This window comes from Lucilia sericata, unplaced genomic scaffold (genome assembly GCF_015586225.1).
Source record: "Lucilia sericata isolate MDLA Ls3-8-SP2 unplaced genomic scaffold, ASM1558622v1 Contig001096F_arrow, whole genome shotgun sequence".
Classification (NCBI taxonomy): domain Eukaryota; kingdom Metazoa; phylum Arthropoda; class Insecta; order Diptera; family Calliphoridae; genus Lucilia; species Lucilia sericata.
Window position 1 is genome coordinate 21,421 of NW_023995070.1, and position 14,140 is coordinate 35,560.

Sequence of the window (14,140 nt, forward strand, 5' to 3'; positions counted from 1 at the left end):
TAAATCTCAAAAATTTCCTAAATTTCGTAAATTGAACCGACTGGGTTAACGCTGGATGTAGTAAGAAGTACTATAAAGGACTCCTATGACCATTAGATCATCACAACGGCACCGCGCTTAGGTGGACTCAAGTGAGTTACTGAAATTGAGTGGCTTTCCTTAAACCTAAGGTATAGATGTCCTTCCATCCAATAAATGGCTACAGTGTGCGAAAGGAAAGAAAGCAAACCTTTAATTTCAACACAGTGGCACTTGTTTCCCAAAAGTAGGACATCCGAACCTTTATACTTGTCCTAACTTATGGACTAGTATATGGTGTAGTCTATGGCCTAATCTATTGAATACTCTATGGTCTAGCCAAGTCTATAGAAGTTTCTATTAACTGATATCTTTACTAGTCTATTGACTAGTCTACAGTCTATTGACTAGTCTACAGTCTATTGACTTTCCTTAGTCTATTGACTAGTCTATTAAGTACTTGGTCTACGGAACTAATTAGTATATGAATTAACCATTTAACTGCTCTGCTTACTAGTATAGTTTATATAGTCTGTATAGTCGATATACTAGTCTTTCCACTATTATATTGTCTAGTATGTGTCTGTGGACTTGTGTGTTTACTAATCTACAAACTTGTCTAATGGCAAGTCTATGAATCAGTCTTAGCACTTATTAGTCTGAATTACCCAAATGCATGGAATATCTGAATTTTGAGATCACTTCTTTCTTTCTTATTCTATTTTATCCCCTGTAATGGAAAAATTCCAAATTGTATAATAGCATTCGCGAAACTTACAGAAAAACAAGTAAGAAATACCTTACACCAATTGTGAATGTTAAATGTGATTCATTTATAATAATAAAGCATTTATGTTGAATCTTACATAGGTTCCAAATAATGTCTGTTCATGTACGGTTGTATGCTGACTAGGAGAAATAAACGACCGATTTTAAAAATATTCAATAGACTTCGTCATTGGATCCAGAGTAGAGTATGTGATAAATTTTATTAAATTATATTGAAAATTGCGAGCTGTAGCGTGGTTTACACGGTCACAAAGACGGACATACAAAGCTTAATCGAATCAGAAAGTAATTCTGAACCTACTGGTATACTTAAGGACAAATATCGACAGTGTTATTTATAACTATATCAAACTTAATTGTACTGATTTTTGGAAAGTAGTATATTTGACGTTGGCCCAAATCGATCGGTCCGGTTGTATGGGAGCTATGGTGAAAATTGGTCCGATCCCTATTAAATTTATTGTTAGGATTTATTTTTATATAAAACTTATTTGTGCCAAATTTCATCGTGATACAAGTGTTTATAAGTGAAATGTGGACGTTTAAGTCATTTTATGAAGGGGACTTAGTATGGGGGCTAGGGTCCAATGAGGCCCGATCATTACTTAAATTGACTGTGATATTTAGGATTATGTCAAACTTAGTTTTGTCAAATTTTGGGAAGATAGTGGTATATATGACGTAGTTATGTGCTAAAAGGACCAAATCGGAAGGTCTGGATATATGGCGGCTAGGGAAAAACTTGGGCCGATCCTTATAAAATTTATTGTCGGGATTTATTTTTATATAAAACTGATTTGTGCCAAATTTCATCGTCATACTAGTGTTTATAAGTGAATTGTGGACATTCAAGTCATTTTCTGAAGGGCACTTTGATGGGGGGTTAAATAATGATCGATGATCGGACATAGTTTAATCGACGCAGAAAGTGATTCTGAGCCGATTATTTTTTATTTTATTTTTGTTATTTATTTTTAAAATATTTTAAAATTAAGAATCTTTCCTCTTTTAAATCTCTGGAAATATCTTACGAAATCCATTCAATAACCTTAATAATATTGTGTCATCTTAATATTTGTTCTTCTTTACAGTTTCTCGATCTCTCAAGAAATCAATTGCATGGCATTAATGCTGATATTGTTTTACGCATACAGGCGATACGAAATGTACGTTTGGATAATAATCCGCTTATATGTGATGAATGTCACATGGGAAAATTAATAGATGTTGTACGTCAGGTAAGAATAAGTTGCAGTAAAGAAGGTGATGGTTTTAAATTGTATTTATACATATGAGAATTTTTTTTTTTCATTAAACAACTACAACTATTGGAATAAAGAGAATTTCGTCATTGGCGATCCAAGCATTTGAACACTAGAAAGATATTTTACAATATGTTTATTTTCAGAATAATATCGAATATTTTCATCATATATCCGGTAGCTCCATACCTTAAACGAAAGATATACAAATTCCGTTAATCACATACATACATCTGTGTCTATTTCAAACGTGTCACTCTCTGGAGAGAATTATATCTACTAATAGAGATAATTTCTTACTTCTATGAAGAAATAACATCTATATTTTTTAAACATATTTACAATTTTCAAAGAACTTTCAATAAAATTATCATCTGCCTATTTCAACATTCCCATAAATTTTTGCTCGTTAAGTCGCTAACAAATTGTTACCTCTTCTCGTCATATTTTTTAAGAGCAATTTACTTTTCACTACCTTCCCACCTCCATAAGTAATACGAAATGTAAACAAATTTGTTTAGCAAAATATATATAATTTTTTTTATATATAAAAAAATACTATAAAAATATTATGGAAATTATTTCAAACTCATATTTAGCATAAAACTTTTTTTTTTTTGGAATGTTGTAGCATTATTTTTATACATGCTACTAGTCGTATAATATTTATAATTTTTTTTTATTATTTATACTTTGTTTTACACCGAATAGTTGATGATTTACAATTTGTAATTTTTTTCTATTTTATGGTTCTTTCTTATGCAGCTGCAATGGAAATGGGAAACATATCCAATTTGTTTCTTACCCAAGACTCTCAGGGGTGCTGAAATAACAGATTTGGATGCAAATGGTTTAGATCGTTGTTTGGATTATATAACTGATGAGGAACAGAATGCAGCTAGTACTTCACATGCAAATTTTCTTGAGAGAGGTAAGAAGGATATAAATTAAGTTAAATGTAGAGAAGATTAAAAATTAGTTTCTACTACAAATGGTAATGTAAATATCAGCACTAATGGTGGCAGACTATGGACAACACTAAACAATAGCCTATAGAATACACCAAAGGTTAGACAGTGGACCGGACTATAGACTAAACTATAGACTGTACTATAGAATATACTATAGACTAGACTATAGACTAGAATATAGACTAGAATATAGACTAGACTATAGACTAGACTATAGACTAGACTATAAACTATACTTTAGACTAGACTATAGACTAGACTATAGACTAGACTATAGACTAGAATATAGACTAGACTATAGACTAGACTATAGACTAGACTATAGACTAGACTATAGACTAGACTATAGACTAGACTATAGACTAGACTATAGACTAGACTATAGACTAGACTATAGACTAGACTATAGACTAGACTATAGACTAGACTATAGACTAGACTATAGACTAGAATATAGACTAGAATATAAACTAGAATATAGACTAGAATACAGACTAGACTATATACTAGACTATAGACTAGAATATAGACTAGAATACAGACTAGAATATAGACTAGAATATAGACTAGACTATAGAATAGACTATAGGCTAGACTATAGACTAGACTATAGACTAAACTATAGACTAGACCATAGACTAGACTATAGACTAGACTATAGGCTAGACTATAGACTAGACTATAGGCTAGACTATAGGCTAGACTATAGAGACTATAGGCTAGACTATAGACTAGACATAGACTAGACTAAAGACTAGACTATAGACTAGACTATAGACTAGACTATAGACTAGACTATAGACTAGACTATAACTAGACTATAGACTAGACTATAGACTAGACTATAGACTAGACTATACTAGACTATAGACTAGACTATAGACTAGACTATAGACTAGACTAGACTAGACTATAGACTAGACTATAGACTAGACTATAGACTAGACTATAGACTAGACTATAGACTAGACTATAGACTAGACTATAGACTAGACTATAGACTAGACTATAGACTAGACTATAGACTAGACTATAGACTAGACTATAGACTAGACTATAGACTAGACTATAGACTAGACTATAGACTAGACTATAGACTAGACTATAGACTAGACTATAGACTAGACTAGACTAGACTATAGACTAGACTATAGACTAGACTATAGACTAGACTATAGACTAGACTATAGACTAGACTATAGACTAGACTATAGACTAACTAGAGACTAGACTATAGACTAGACTATAGACTAGACTATAGACTAGAACTATAGACTAGACTATAGACTAGACTATAGACTAGACTATAGACTAGACTATAGACTAGACTATAGACTAGACTATAGACTAGACTATAGACTAGACTATAGACTAGACTATAGACTAGACTATAGACTAGACTATAGACTAGACTATAGACTAGACTATAGACTAGACTATAGACTAGACTATAGACTAGACTATAGACTAGACTATAGACTAGACTATAGACTAGACTATAGACTAGACTATAGACTAGACTATAGACTAGACTATAGACTAGACTATAGACTAGACTATAGACTAGACTATAGACTAGACTATAGACTAGACTATAGACTAGACTATAGACTAGACTATAGACTAGACTATAGACTAGACTATAGACTAGACTATAGACTAGACTATAGACTAGACTATAGACTAGACTATAGACTAGACTATAGACTACTATAGACTAGACTATAGACTAGACTATAGACTAGACTATAGACTACTAGACTAGACTATAGACTAGACTATAGACTAGACTATAGACTAGACTATAGACTAGACTATAGACTAGACTATAGACTAGACTATAGACTAGACTATAGACTAGACTATAGACTAGACTATAGACTAGACTATAGACTAGACTATAGACTAGACTATAGACTAGACTATAGACTAGACTATAGACTAGACTATAGACTAGACTATAGACTAGACTATAGACTACTATAGACTAGACTATAGACTAGACTATAGACTAGACTATAGACTAGACTATAGACTAGACTATAGACTAGACTATAGACTAGACTATAGACTAGACTATAGACTAGACTATAGACTAGACTATAGACTAGACTATAGACTAGACTATAGACTAGACTATACTAGACTATAGACTAGACTATAGACTAGACTATAGACTAGACTATAGACTAGACTATAGACTAGACTATAGACTAGACTATAGACTAGACTATAGACTAGACTATAGACTAGACTATAGACTAGACTAGACTGTAGACCAGACTATAGACTAGACTATAGACTAGACTATATACCAGACTATAGACTATACTACAGACAAGACTCTAGACTAGACTATACTATATGCCAGACTAAATCAATTAGATTTTAAAAAGACCATTATTGTACAGTTTATTTTATTTTTATAAAATATTTAATTACATGAAAAATTGTATATCCATTAATTCCTTTATTCTCTCTTTTTTATTTCTTTCTAGGTGGCCTTAATACACTTGCAATTTTGGGTGGCATTATTTTCGTTTTAATTGCCATTATAATCATTTCCGTTGCCATTTGCTATTCGAAACATCGGGCACGTTATTATACGCGAGAGGATCATCTTAATGGCAGTAAGTAGTTACAAAAAATCTAAAAAAAAAAAAAATCTAACTATAGCAAACTTTTTAATTTAACTATTGTTTATTGCATAAAACACACACCGAAAATAGAATTACTAAAGGTTATACATAGAAGTAATGCGAATTAAAAAACCCCCGAACAGAACTCATGCATTTATTTCATTTTATATGCTAAACTAATTTTTTGTTTGTTTTAGTTTAAGTTTTTTGTAGCAACAAAAAAGTATTACTATGGTTTTTATTTTGTTCGCTCTTTTAACAATTGCGGTAAAAATTAGTTTGGCAATAATACAAATATTGTTTTATTTTGCTCTTGCTGATGTTGTAATTGTTACCATATACTTTGACCCACTTACATTCGAGAGAAATTTCTGAAAAAAAAACCCAAACAAACATATTGTAGAATGGCAACAAAAAGAAAACGCTTCAACTTTAAACTAATAGTAATAATAATAGTGGGAAAACAAAGTAAACTTCTTATTGTAATAGTTTGTTTCTTTTTAATATAAATGCTGTATCAATATAGGTGGGTTGTGTGAGAATTTTATGATTGTGGAGTATTGCTGATTTTATATTTTGCTGTAAAGTCTGAAATTTTGAATCGTTTTTAAATCTCCTTATTACTCAAACCTCTTACTTTACAAATAATTTATATTTTCTGTGCACTTTTTGCCAGTGACTAATTTTTTCTTTCCTCACCACTAACAAACCAATCAATTTACTAAGTAGTTGGCAGAAACAAAACGTTCACAGAACAAAAACAAATAAAAAGAATATAAAACTGAAAAAAGTGCTAAAATTATATAAAGCAAAAAACAAAAAAACTTAAATGGATATTCTTTATGTTTTGGTGTGATTTTTATATTTCAAGTTTTCTTTGTTATCGTTTTTTTTTTTTTTGAGACTAAAACACAACGCGCCAAAAAAATATAATTTTCCAACAATCAAATGTATTTGCTATTTTCTTCTACAGTTTTCAGTTCTTTACAAAACTTTCGAACGGAAGGAAAAAGTTTTTTAAAGTTAAGAAAATATTTTTTCTTCTATTGGTTATTTGTGTTAAAATCACAAGTTGTACAAATATTTGTTGGTGCCCATGAAAATATGAAAGTGTGAGAAATGTTGTTTACTTTGCAAATTTTCCGATTTTTTTTTTTTTTTTTTTGTCTTAGTTTTGAGACAATTGCACAAATATACATTTTTAACCGGGGTAGGGGAAGTCTCCCAAGCAGACAATTTTTATACGAAAACTGTGTACCAACGGACCAATATGAAAACTGCCTCCAAAAGGAGAGATATTTTCTACACGATAACTCTCTTACAAACAATAACAACTTCTATACTAAAACTGTCTCATAAAGAAGACAAATTTCCATTTTCCGAAAACTGTCTCTTAAATGAGGCCATTTTTAACATAAAAACTGTCTTCCAAAGGATATAATTTTCTACAAGAAATCTGTCTCTTAAAGGAGGCAATTTTCTATACGCAACCTGTCTCTTAAAGGAGACAATTTTCTATACGAAAACTGTCTCTTAAAGGAGACAATTTTCTATACGAAACCTGTCTCTTAAAGGAGACAATTTTCTATAATAAAAATGTCTCTTAAAGGAGACAATTTTCTATACTAAAACTGTCTCTCAAAGTAAACAATTTTCTATACTAAAACTGTCTCTCAAAGTAAACAATTTTCTATACGAAAACTGTCTCTTAAAGGAGACATTTTTCTATACGAAAACTGTCTCTTAAAGGAGACATTTTTCTATACGAAAACTGTCTCTTAAAGGAGAAATTTTTCTATACGAAAACTGCTTCTTAAAGGAGACAATTTTCTATACGAAAACTGTCTCTTAAAGGAGACAATTTTCTATACGAAAACTGTCTCTTAAAGGAGACAATTTTCTATATGAAAACTGTCTCTTAAAGGAGACAATTTTCTATACGAAAACTGTGTCTTAAAGGAGACAATTTTCTATACGAAAACTGTCTCTTAAAGGAGACAATTTTCTATACGAAAACTGTCTCTTAAAGGAGACAATTTTCTATACGAAAACTGTCTCTTAAAGGAGACAATTTTCTATACGAAAACTGTCTCTTAAAGGAGACAATTTTCTATACGAAAAGTGTCTCTTAAAGGAGACAATTTTCTATACGAAAACTGTCTCTTAAAGGAGACAACCTGTCTCTTAAAGGAGACAATTTCTATACTAAAACTGTCTCTTAAAGGAGACAATTTTCTATACTAAAACTGTCTCTCAAAGTAAACAATTTTCTATACGAAAACTGTCTCTTAAAGGAGACATTTTTCTATACGAAAACTGTCTCTTAAAGGAGACAATTTTCTATACGAAAACTGTCTCTTAAAGGAGACAATTTTCTCTACGAAAACTGTCTCTTAAAGGAGACAATTTTCTATACGAAAACTGTTTCTTAAAGGAGACAATTTTCCATACGAAAACTGTCTCTTAAAGGAGACAATTTTCTATACGAAAACTGTCTTTTAAAGGAGACAATTTCCTATACGAAAACTGTCTCTTAAAAGAGACAATTTCCTATACGAAAACTGTCTCTTAATGGAGACAATTTTCTATACGAAAACTGTCTCTTAAAGGAGACAATTTTCTATACGAAAAGTGTCTCTTAAAGGAGACAATTTTCTATACGAAAACTGTCTCTTAAAGGAGACAATTTTCTATACGAAAACTGTCTTTTAAAGGAGACAATTTTCTATACGAAAACTGTCTTTTAAAGGAGACAATTTTCTATACGAAAACTGTCTTTTAAAGGAGACAATTTCCTATACGAAAACTGTCTCTTAAAGGAGACAATTTTCTAAACGAATACTGTATCTTAAAGGAGACAATTTTATATACGAAAACTGTCTTTTAAAGGAGACAATTTTCTATACGAAAACTGTCTCTTAAAGGAGGCAATTTTCTATACGAAAACTGTCTCTCCAAGGAGACGATCTTCTACATGAAAACCGTCTCTTAAAGGAGACAATTTTCTATACGAAAACTGTCTCTTAAAGGAGACAATTTTCTATACGAAAACTGTCTCTTAAAGGAGACAATTTTCTATACGAAAACTGTCTCTTAAAGGAGACAATTTTCTATACGAAAACTGTCTCTTAAAGGAGACAATTTTCTATACGAAAACTGTCTCTTAAAGGAGACAATTTGCTATACGAAAACTGTCTCTTAAAGGAGACAATTTTCTATACGAAAACTGTCTCTTAAAGGAGACAATTTTCTATACGAAAACTGTCTCTTAAAGGAGACAATTTTCTATATGAAAACTGTCTCTTAAAGGAGACGATTTTCTATACGAAAACTGTCTCTTAAAGGAGACGATTTTCTATACGAAAACTATCTCTTAAAGGAGACAATTTTCTATACGAAAACTGTCTCTTAAAGGAGACAATTTTCTATACGAAAACTGTCTCTTAAAGGAGACAATTTTCTATACCAAAACTGTCTCTTAAAGGAGACAATTTTCTATACGAAAACTGTCTCTTAAAGGAGACAATTTTCTATACGAAAACTGTCTCTTAAAGGAGACAATTTTCTATACGAAAACTGTCTCTTAAAGGAGACAATTTTCTATATGAAAACTGTATCTTAAAGGAGATAATTTTCTATACGAAAACTGTCTCTTAAAGGAGACAATTTTCTATACGAAAACTGCCTCTTAAAGGAAACAATTTTCTATACGAAAACTGTCTCTTAAAGGATACAATTTTCTATACAAAAACCTTCTCTTTAATGAGACAATTTTCTATACGAAAGGGCAAAATTTTCTATACGAAAACTGTCTCTAATGGCACGCAATATTCTATTAAAGAAATGTTTCTTATATGAGACAATTTTCGATACAAAAAGTATATCTTAAATGAAAAAATTTTCTACAAAATTTTTTTTTATAAGAAAACTGCCACTTAAGGGAAGGAATTTGTATCTGAAAGAGGAACATTTTTTACGCGAAAACTGTCTACCAAAGTAAAAAACAAATCTATAAGAAAACCGTCTCCCAAAGGCTGAAAAACTATACTAAAATGTTTCAAATTGAGAATTCAAAAGCTTACTGTTAGCACGAAGTTAAGCAGTTGTAAATATTTAGCTAAAATAGTAATTAAAATTCTTATTTAAGCAGCAATAAAATTACTTTTACAACTTTAAAACAGTTTAAACTTAAATTTATAAATTTTGTTCCGAACAAAGTATTTTCCTCTTTTGAATTTGATTTTGAGACGCCAGAAAACATTAAACATTTTATTACATTTTCATAAAGTCTCGCGCATTTTTAAAAGTTTTCTCAAAAACAGACATAAATAATTGAACATTTTATTAACAGTCTGCAAATGCTTTCCAGTACTTATGGCGTAAAGCAAGAGCAATATTTTCTATGAATTTCATTTATTGACACCCTAAAATTATGCTACAATAATGTAAATAACAAATTTTCTTTAAGCGGTAAAAGTTTTGAGAGTACAGTATACTTTCTAATTTGCCAAACACTTTAAATTGTGAGTCGTGCCCTAGTGGAGCTTTCTCTAAACTTGTTAATATATTGCTTATTCGATGTAAAAGTGTTATAACTCAAAAAAGCCAATATTTTGAGAAATTTTCAGTTAAACCAAACACACACTAAAAGTTTTTCTGTGCTTTAAAATTTCTGTTCTTTTGAGTTAGGACATTATTGAAACTATTGAGAAATATGAAAAAAAAATAATACAAAGTTTTTAGCTTTAATTCCCAGAAGAAATTTATTTCGTAATTTTTGAAAAGAAAAATTTTAATGTTTTTCTTACCGCCCACATAAAAACAAATTGAAAAGACATAAAGAAAATAAGAAGAAATAAATTCTCTTTTTTTATTTGTTTAAATACAGCATATTTTGCCATTTGTTTTATTAACTGATGTTTTTCTCATTGCTTTTTATTTCGCTTCTTTGTAATCCCCTTTAGGTGAGGACAAATGTTTGGAAAAGAATTTACAAACGACCACAATTACAGCCCAAGGAAATGGTAAAACAAATGCTAAGTTAGCATCGCCCACAAATGGCAGCAGTAATAATACAAAAACACCCTACTCAAGTGGCAATGGACTGGAGTCTCTAGCTGCGGAACCTTTAAATCCCAGTAATGGTCACAGTACCAATGAAATTAATTTTAAATTTCCCATAGATGATCGTGTGTGTACTATTGATGAACTGGTAGTGGTACCGCCAGCACCACCGCCTCCCACAAAACAACCACCGGCAGCAACTGTTCAAGAAATGAATACTGGCAATCTACGTTACACACAATCACCACTGAATTGTGGTAGTACAACGGCCAGAGCGGCAGTGGCTGCTGCAGCGACTGTCATACCACCAGGGGCACCATCAGCAGGAGCACCCACATTGATAACAACACCAATGACACCAACACATGCAACAACGACACTGCCACCAGAGGCTATAGTGGTAGTACTGCCACCACCGCCCACAAACGAACAACTCTATTCCCAGCAACAACATCAACAACAACAACAGCAGCAGCAGTTATTGCACTTAACCACAATTGAACCATTGGTAAGCGTTAACTGACCTCAGGGTATAATGGGTCACACGATAAGAATGTCACATTTGGATGAATATCACCAGCAGCAGCAACAACAACAGCAAAATACCACAAATACATAGATAATAATAACAACAACAAACCTATAATCACAACAATTATAGTTGTAAACGGTATATACATACGTATGTATGTACCTCTATATGTAAATATATTATTTATATATTAATTTATGTATAAACGAACTTAAGACTATATATGTGGTTAAAATTGTACATAAAGAAATCACTTTGTAAATTTGTGTGTATAATTTTTGAAAAAAAAGAACGACAAAAAAAAATATCTTTATATCACTTCTTTAATTGACGTAATATTAAGATTTTCTTTATATAAAAGATGTTAAAGAAATATAATTGCAATGCAACTTTCTACAGTTAAATAATATACTAATTATTTAAGTATGATATTGAATATAATTATTTTTAATTAAGTATATTTTTTTAACTTTCTCTATAAACTAAAGTTATTTATAAATAACGCCTTAATAGTTTTTACCAGGGATCGAAAAAAAAACTGATGTATTTTCAAAACAACGGACGATGAACTCATTGTTGTAACTTTTTTGAATAAGAAACTAATTCCCATCTAAATTGACAAAAATAAATTCATATAAAAGGCAACTTTGTAGCAAAAGAAGACATTTTCTATATGAAAACTGTCTCTAAAAGGAGTCAATTTTCTATAGATAAACTGTCTCTAAAAGGAGACAATTTTCTATAGATAAACTGTCTCTTAAAGGAGACAATTTTCTATACGAAAACTGTATTTTAAAGTAGATAATATTCTATACGAAAACTGTCTCTTAAAGGAGACAATTTTCTATACGAAAACTGTCTCTTAAAGGAGATAATTTTCTATACAAAAACTGTCTCTTAAAGGAGACAATTTTCTATACGAAAAGTGTCTCTTATAGGAGACAATTTTCTATACGAAAAGTGTCTCTTATAGGAGACAATTTTCTATACGAAAAGTGTCTCTTATAGGAGACAATTTTCTGTACGAAAAGTGTCTTTTATAGGAGACAATTTTCTGTACGAAAAGTGTCTCTTATAGGAGACAATTTTCTATACGAAAAGTGTCTCTTATAGGAAACAATTTTCTATACGAAAAGTGCCTCTTATAGGAGACAATTTTCTATACGAAAAGTGTCTCTTATAGGAGACAATTTTCTATACGAAAACTGTCACTTATTGGAGACAATTTTCTAAACGAAAACTGTCTCTTATAGGAGACAATTTTCTATACGAAAACTGTCTCTTATAGGAGACAATTTTCTATACGAAAACTGTCTCTTATAGGATACAATTTTCTATACGAAAACTGTCTCTTATATGAGACAATTTTCTATACGAAAACTGTTTCTTATAGGAGACAATTTTCTATACGAAAACTGTCTCTAATAGGAGACAATTTTCTATACGAAAATATGCCAAGAAAATGAGAAATGATTGTCGTCCAGGTAACACATCTCGTGTTACCTTATAGTATAAATAAGGTGGTTTGTAGATCTTTGGAAAAATGTGAATCTTGTGATTAGTGGCTATATAAAGAACTTCATAGATCCGATATTAAGTAGAGCTAGACTGATGATAACGAATCATCTTTGGCATAATCCTAGATTGTAAACTATCATGGAATCTAAATGTCCAAAATGAAATCAATAACATTATTTATTCCTGCCTGGTATTCTGAATTTCTTTTCGACAACAAGATTATTCCGATAATTCTAGGTATATCTCAATGATATAGTGAGATATTCTTAGGTGATACTCATATGGATACCGGATTAATGCAACAACCAGGGAAACTATATAGCTGAGTTTGACAATTTTCTGTACGAAAATTGTCTCTTATAGGAGACAATTTTCTATAGGAAAAGTGTCTCTTATAGGAAACAATTTTCTATACGAAAAGTGCCTCTTATAGGAGACAATTTTCTATACGAAAAGTGCCTCTTATAGGAGACAATTTTCTATACGAAAAGTGTCTCTTATAGGAGACAATTTTCTATACGAAAACTGTCTCTTATTGGAGACAATTTTCTAAACGAAAACTGTCTCTTATAGGAGACAATTTTCTATACGAAAACTGTCTCTTATAGGAGACAATTTTCTATACGAAAACTGTCTCTTATAGGATACAATTTTCTATACGAAAACTGTCTCTTATATGAGACAATTTTCTATACGAAAACTGTTTCTTATAGGAGACAATTTTCTATACGAAAACTGTCTCTAATAGGAGACAATTTTCTATACGAAAACTGTCTCTTATAGGAGACAATATTTTATACGAAAATTGTCTCTTAAAGGAGACAATTTTCTATACGAAAACTGTCTCTTATAGGAGACAATTTTCTATACGAAAACTGTCTCTTATAGGAGACAATTTTCTATACGAAAACTGTCTCTTAAAGGAGACAATTTTCTATACGAAAACTGTCTCTTAAAGGAGACAATTTTCTATACGAAAACTGTCTCTTAAAGGAGACAATTTTCTATACGAAAACTGTCTCTTAAAGGAGACAATTTTCTATACGAAAACTGTCTCTTAAAGGAGACAATTTTCTATATGAAAACTGTCTCTTTAAGGAGACAATATTCTATACGAAAACTGGCTTTTAAAGATGAAAATTTTTTATACGAAAACTGTCTCTTAAAGGAGACAATTTTTAGTACGAAAACTGTCTCTCGAAAGATACAATTTTTGGTATGAAAACTGTCTCCTAAAGGAGAGAAGATTCTGTACGAAAACTGTCGCCCAAGGGATACAATATTCTTTATGAAACTGCCTCCCAATGGAGATAGTTTTCTATATATAAACTGTCTCTTAAAAGAGAC

At 30.9% G+C, this 14,140-nt stretch overlaps 1 protein-coding gene across 1 annotated transcript in view; it reads left to right on the plus strand.

Annotated features, from left to right (window-relative positions):
* The window catches only part of LOC119609966 (leucine-rich repeat-containing protein 15), a gene marked incomplete at its 5' end in the record, with an annotated part of 33,481 nt that extends 21,391 nt beyond the window's left edge, over positions 1-12,090 (plus strand). Inside the window, 4 exon segments of the mRNA XM_037965028.1 lie at positions 1,899-2,045; positions 2,835-3,000; positions 5,539-5,670; positions 10,644-12,090. Coding sequence (XP_037820956.1) covers positions 1,899-2,045; positions 2,835-3,000; positions 5,539-5,670; positions 10,644-11,266 — 1,068 coding nt within the window.
* Between the last annotated feature and the right edge of the window lie 2,050 nt (positions 12,091-14,140).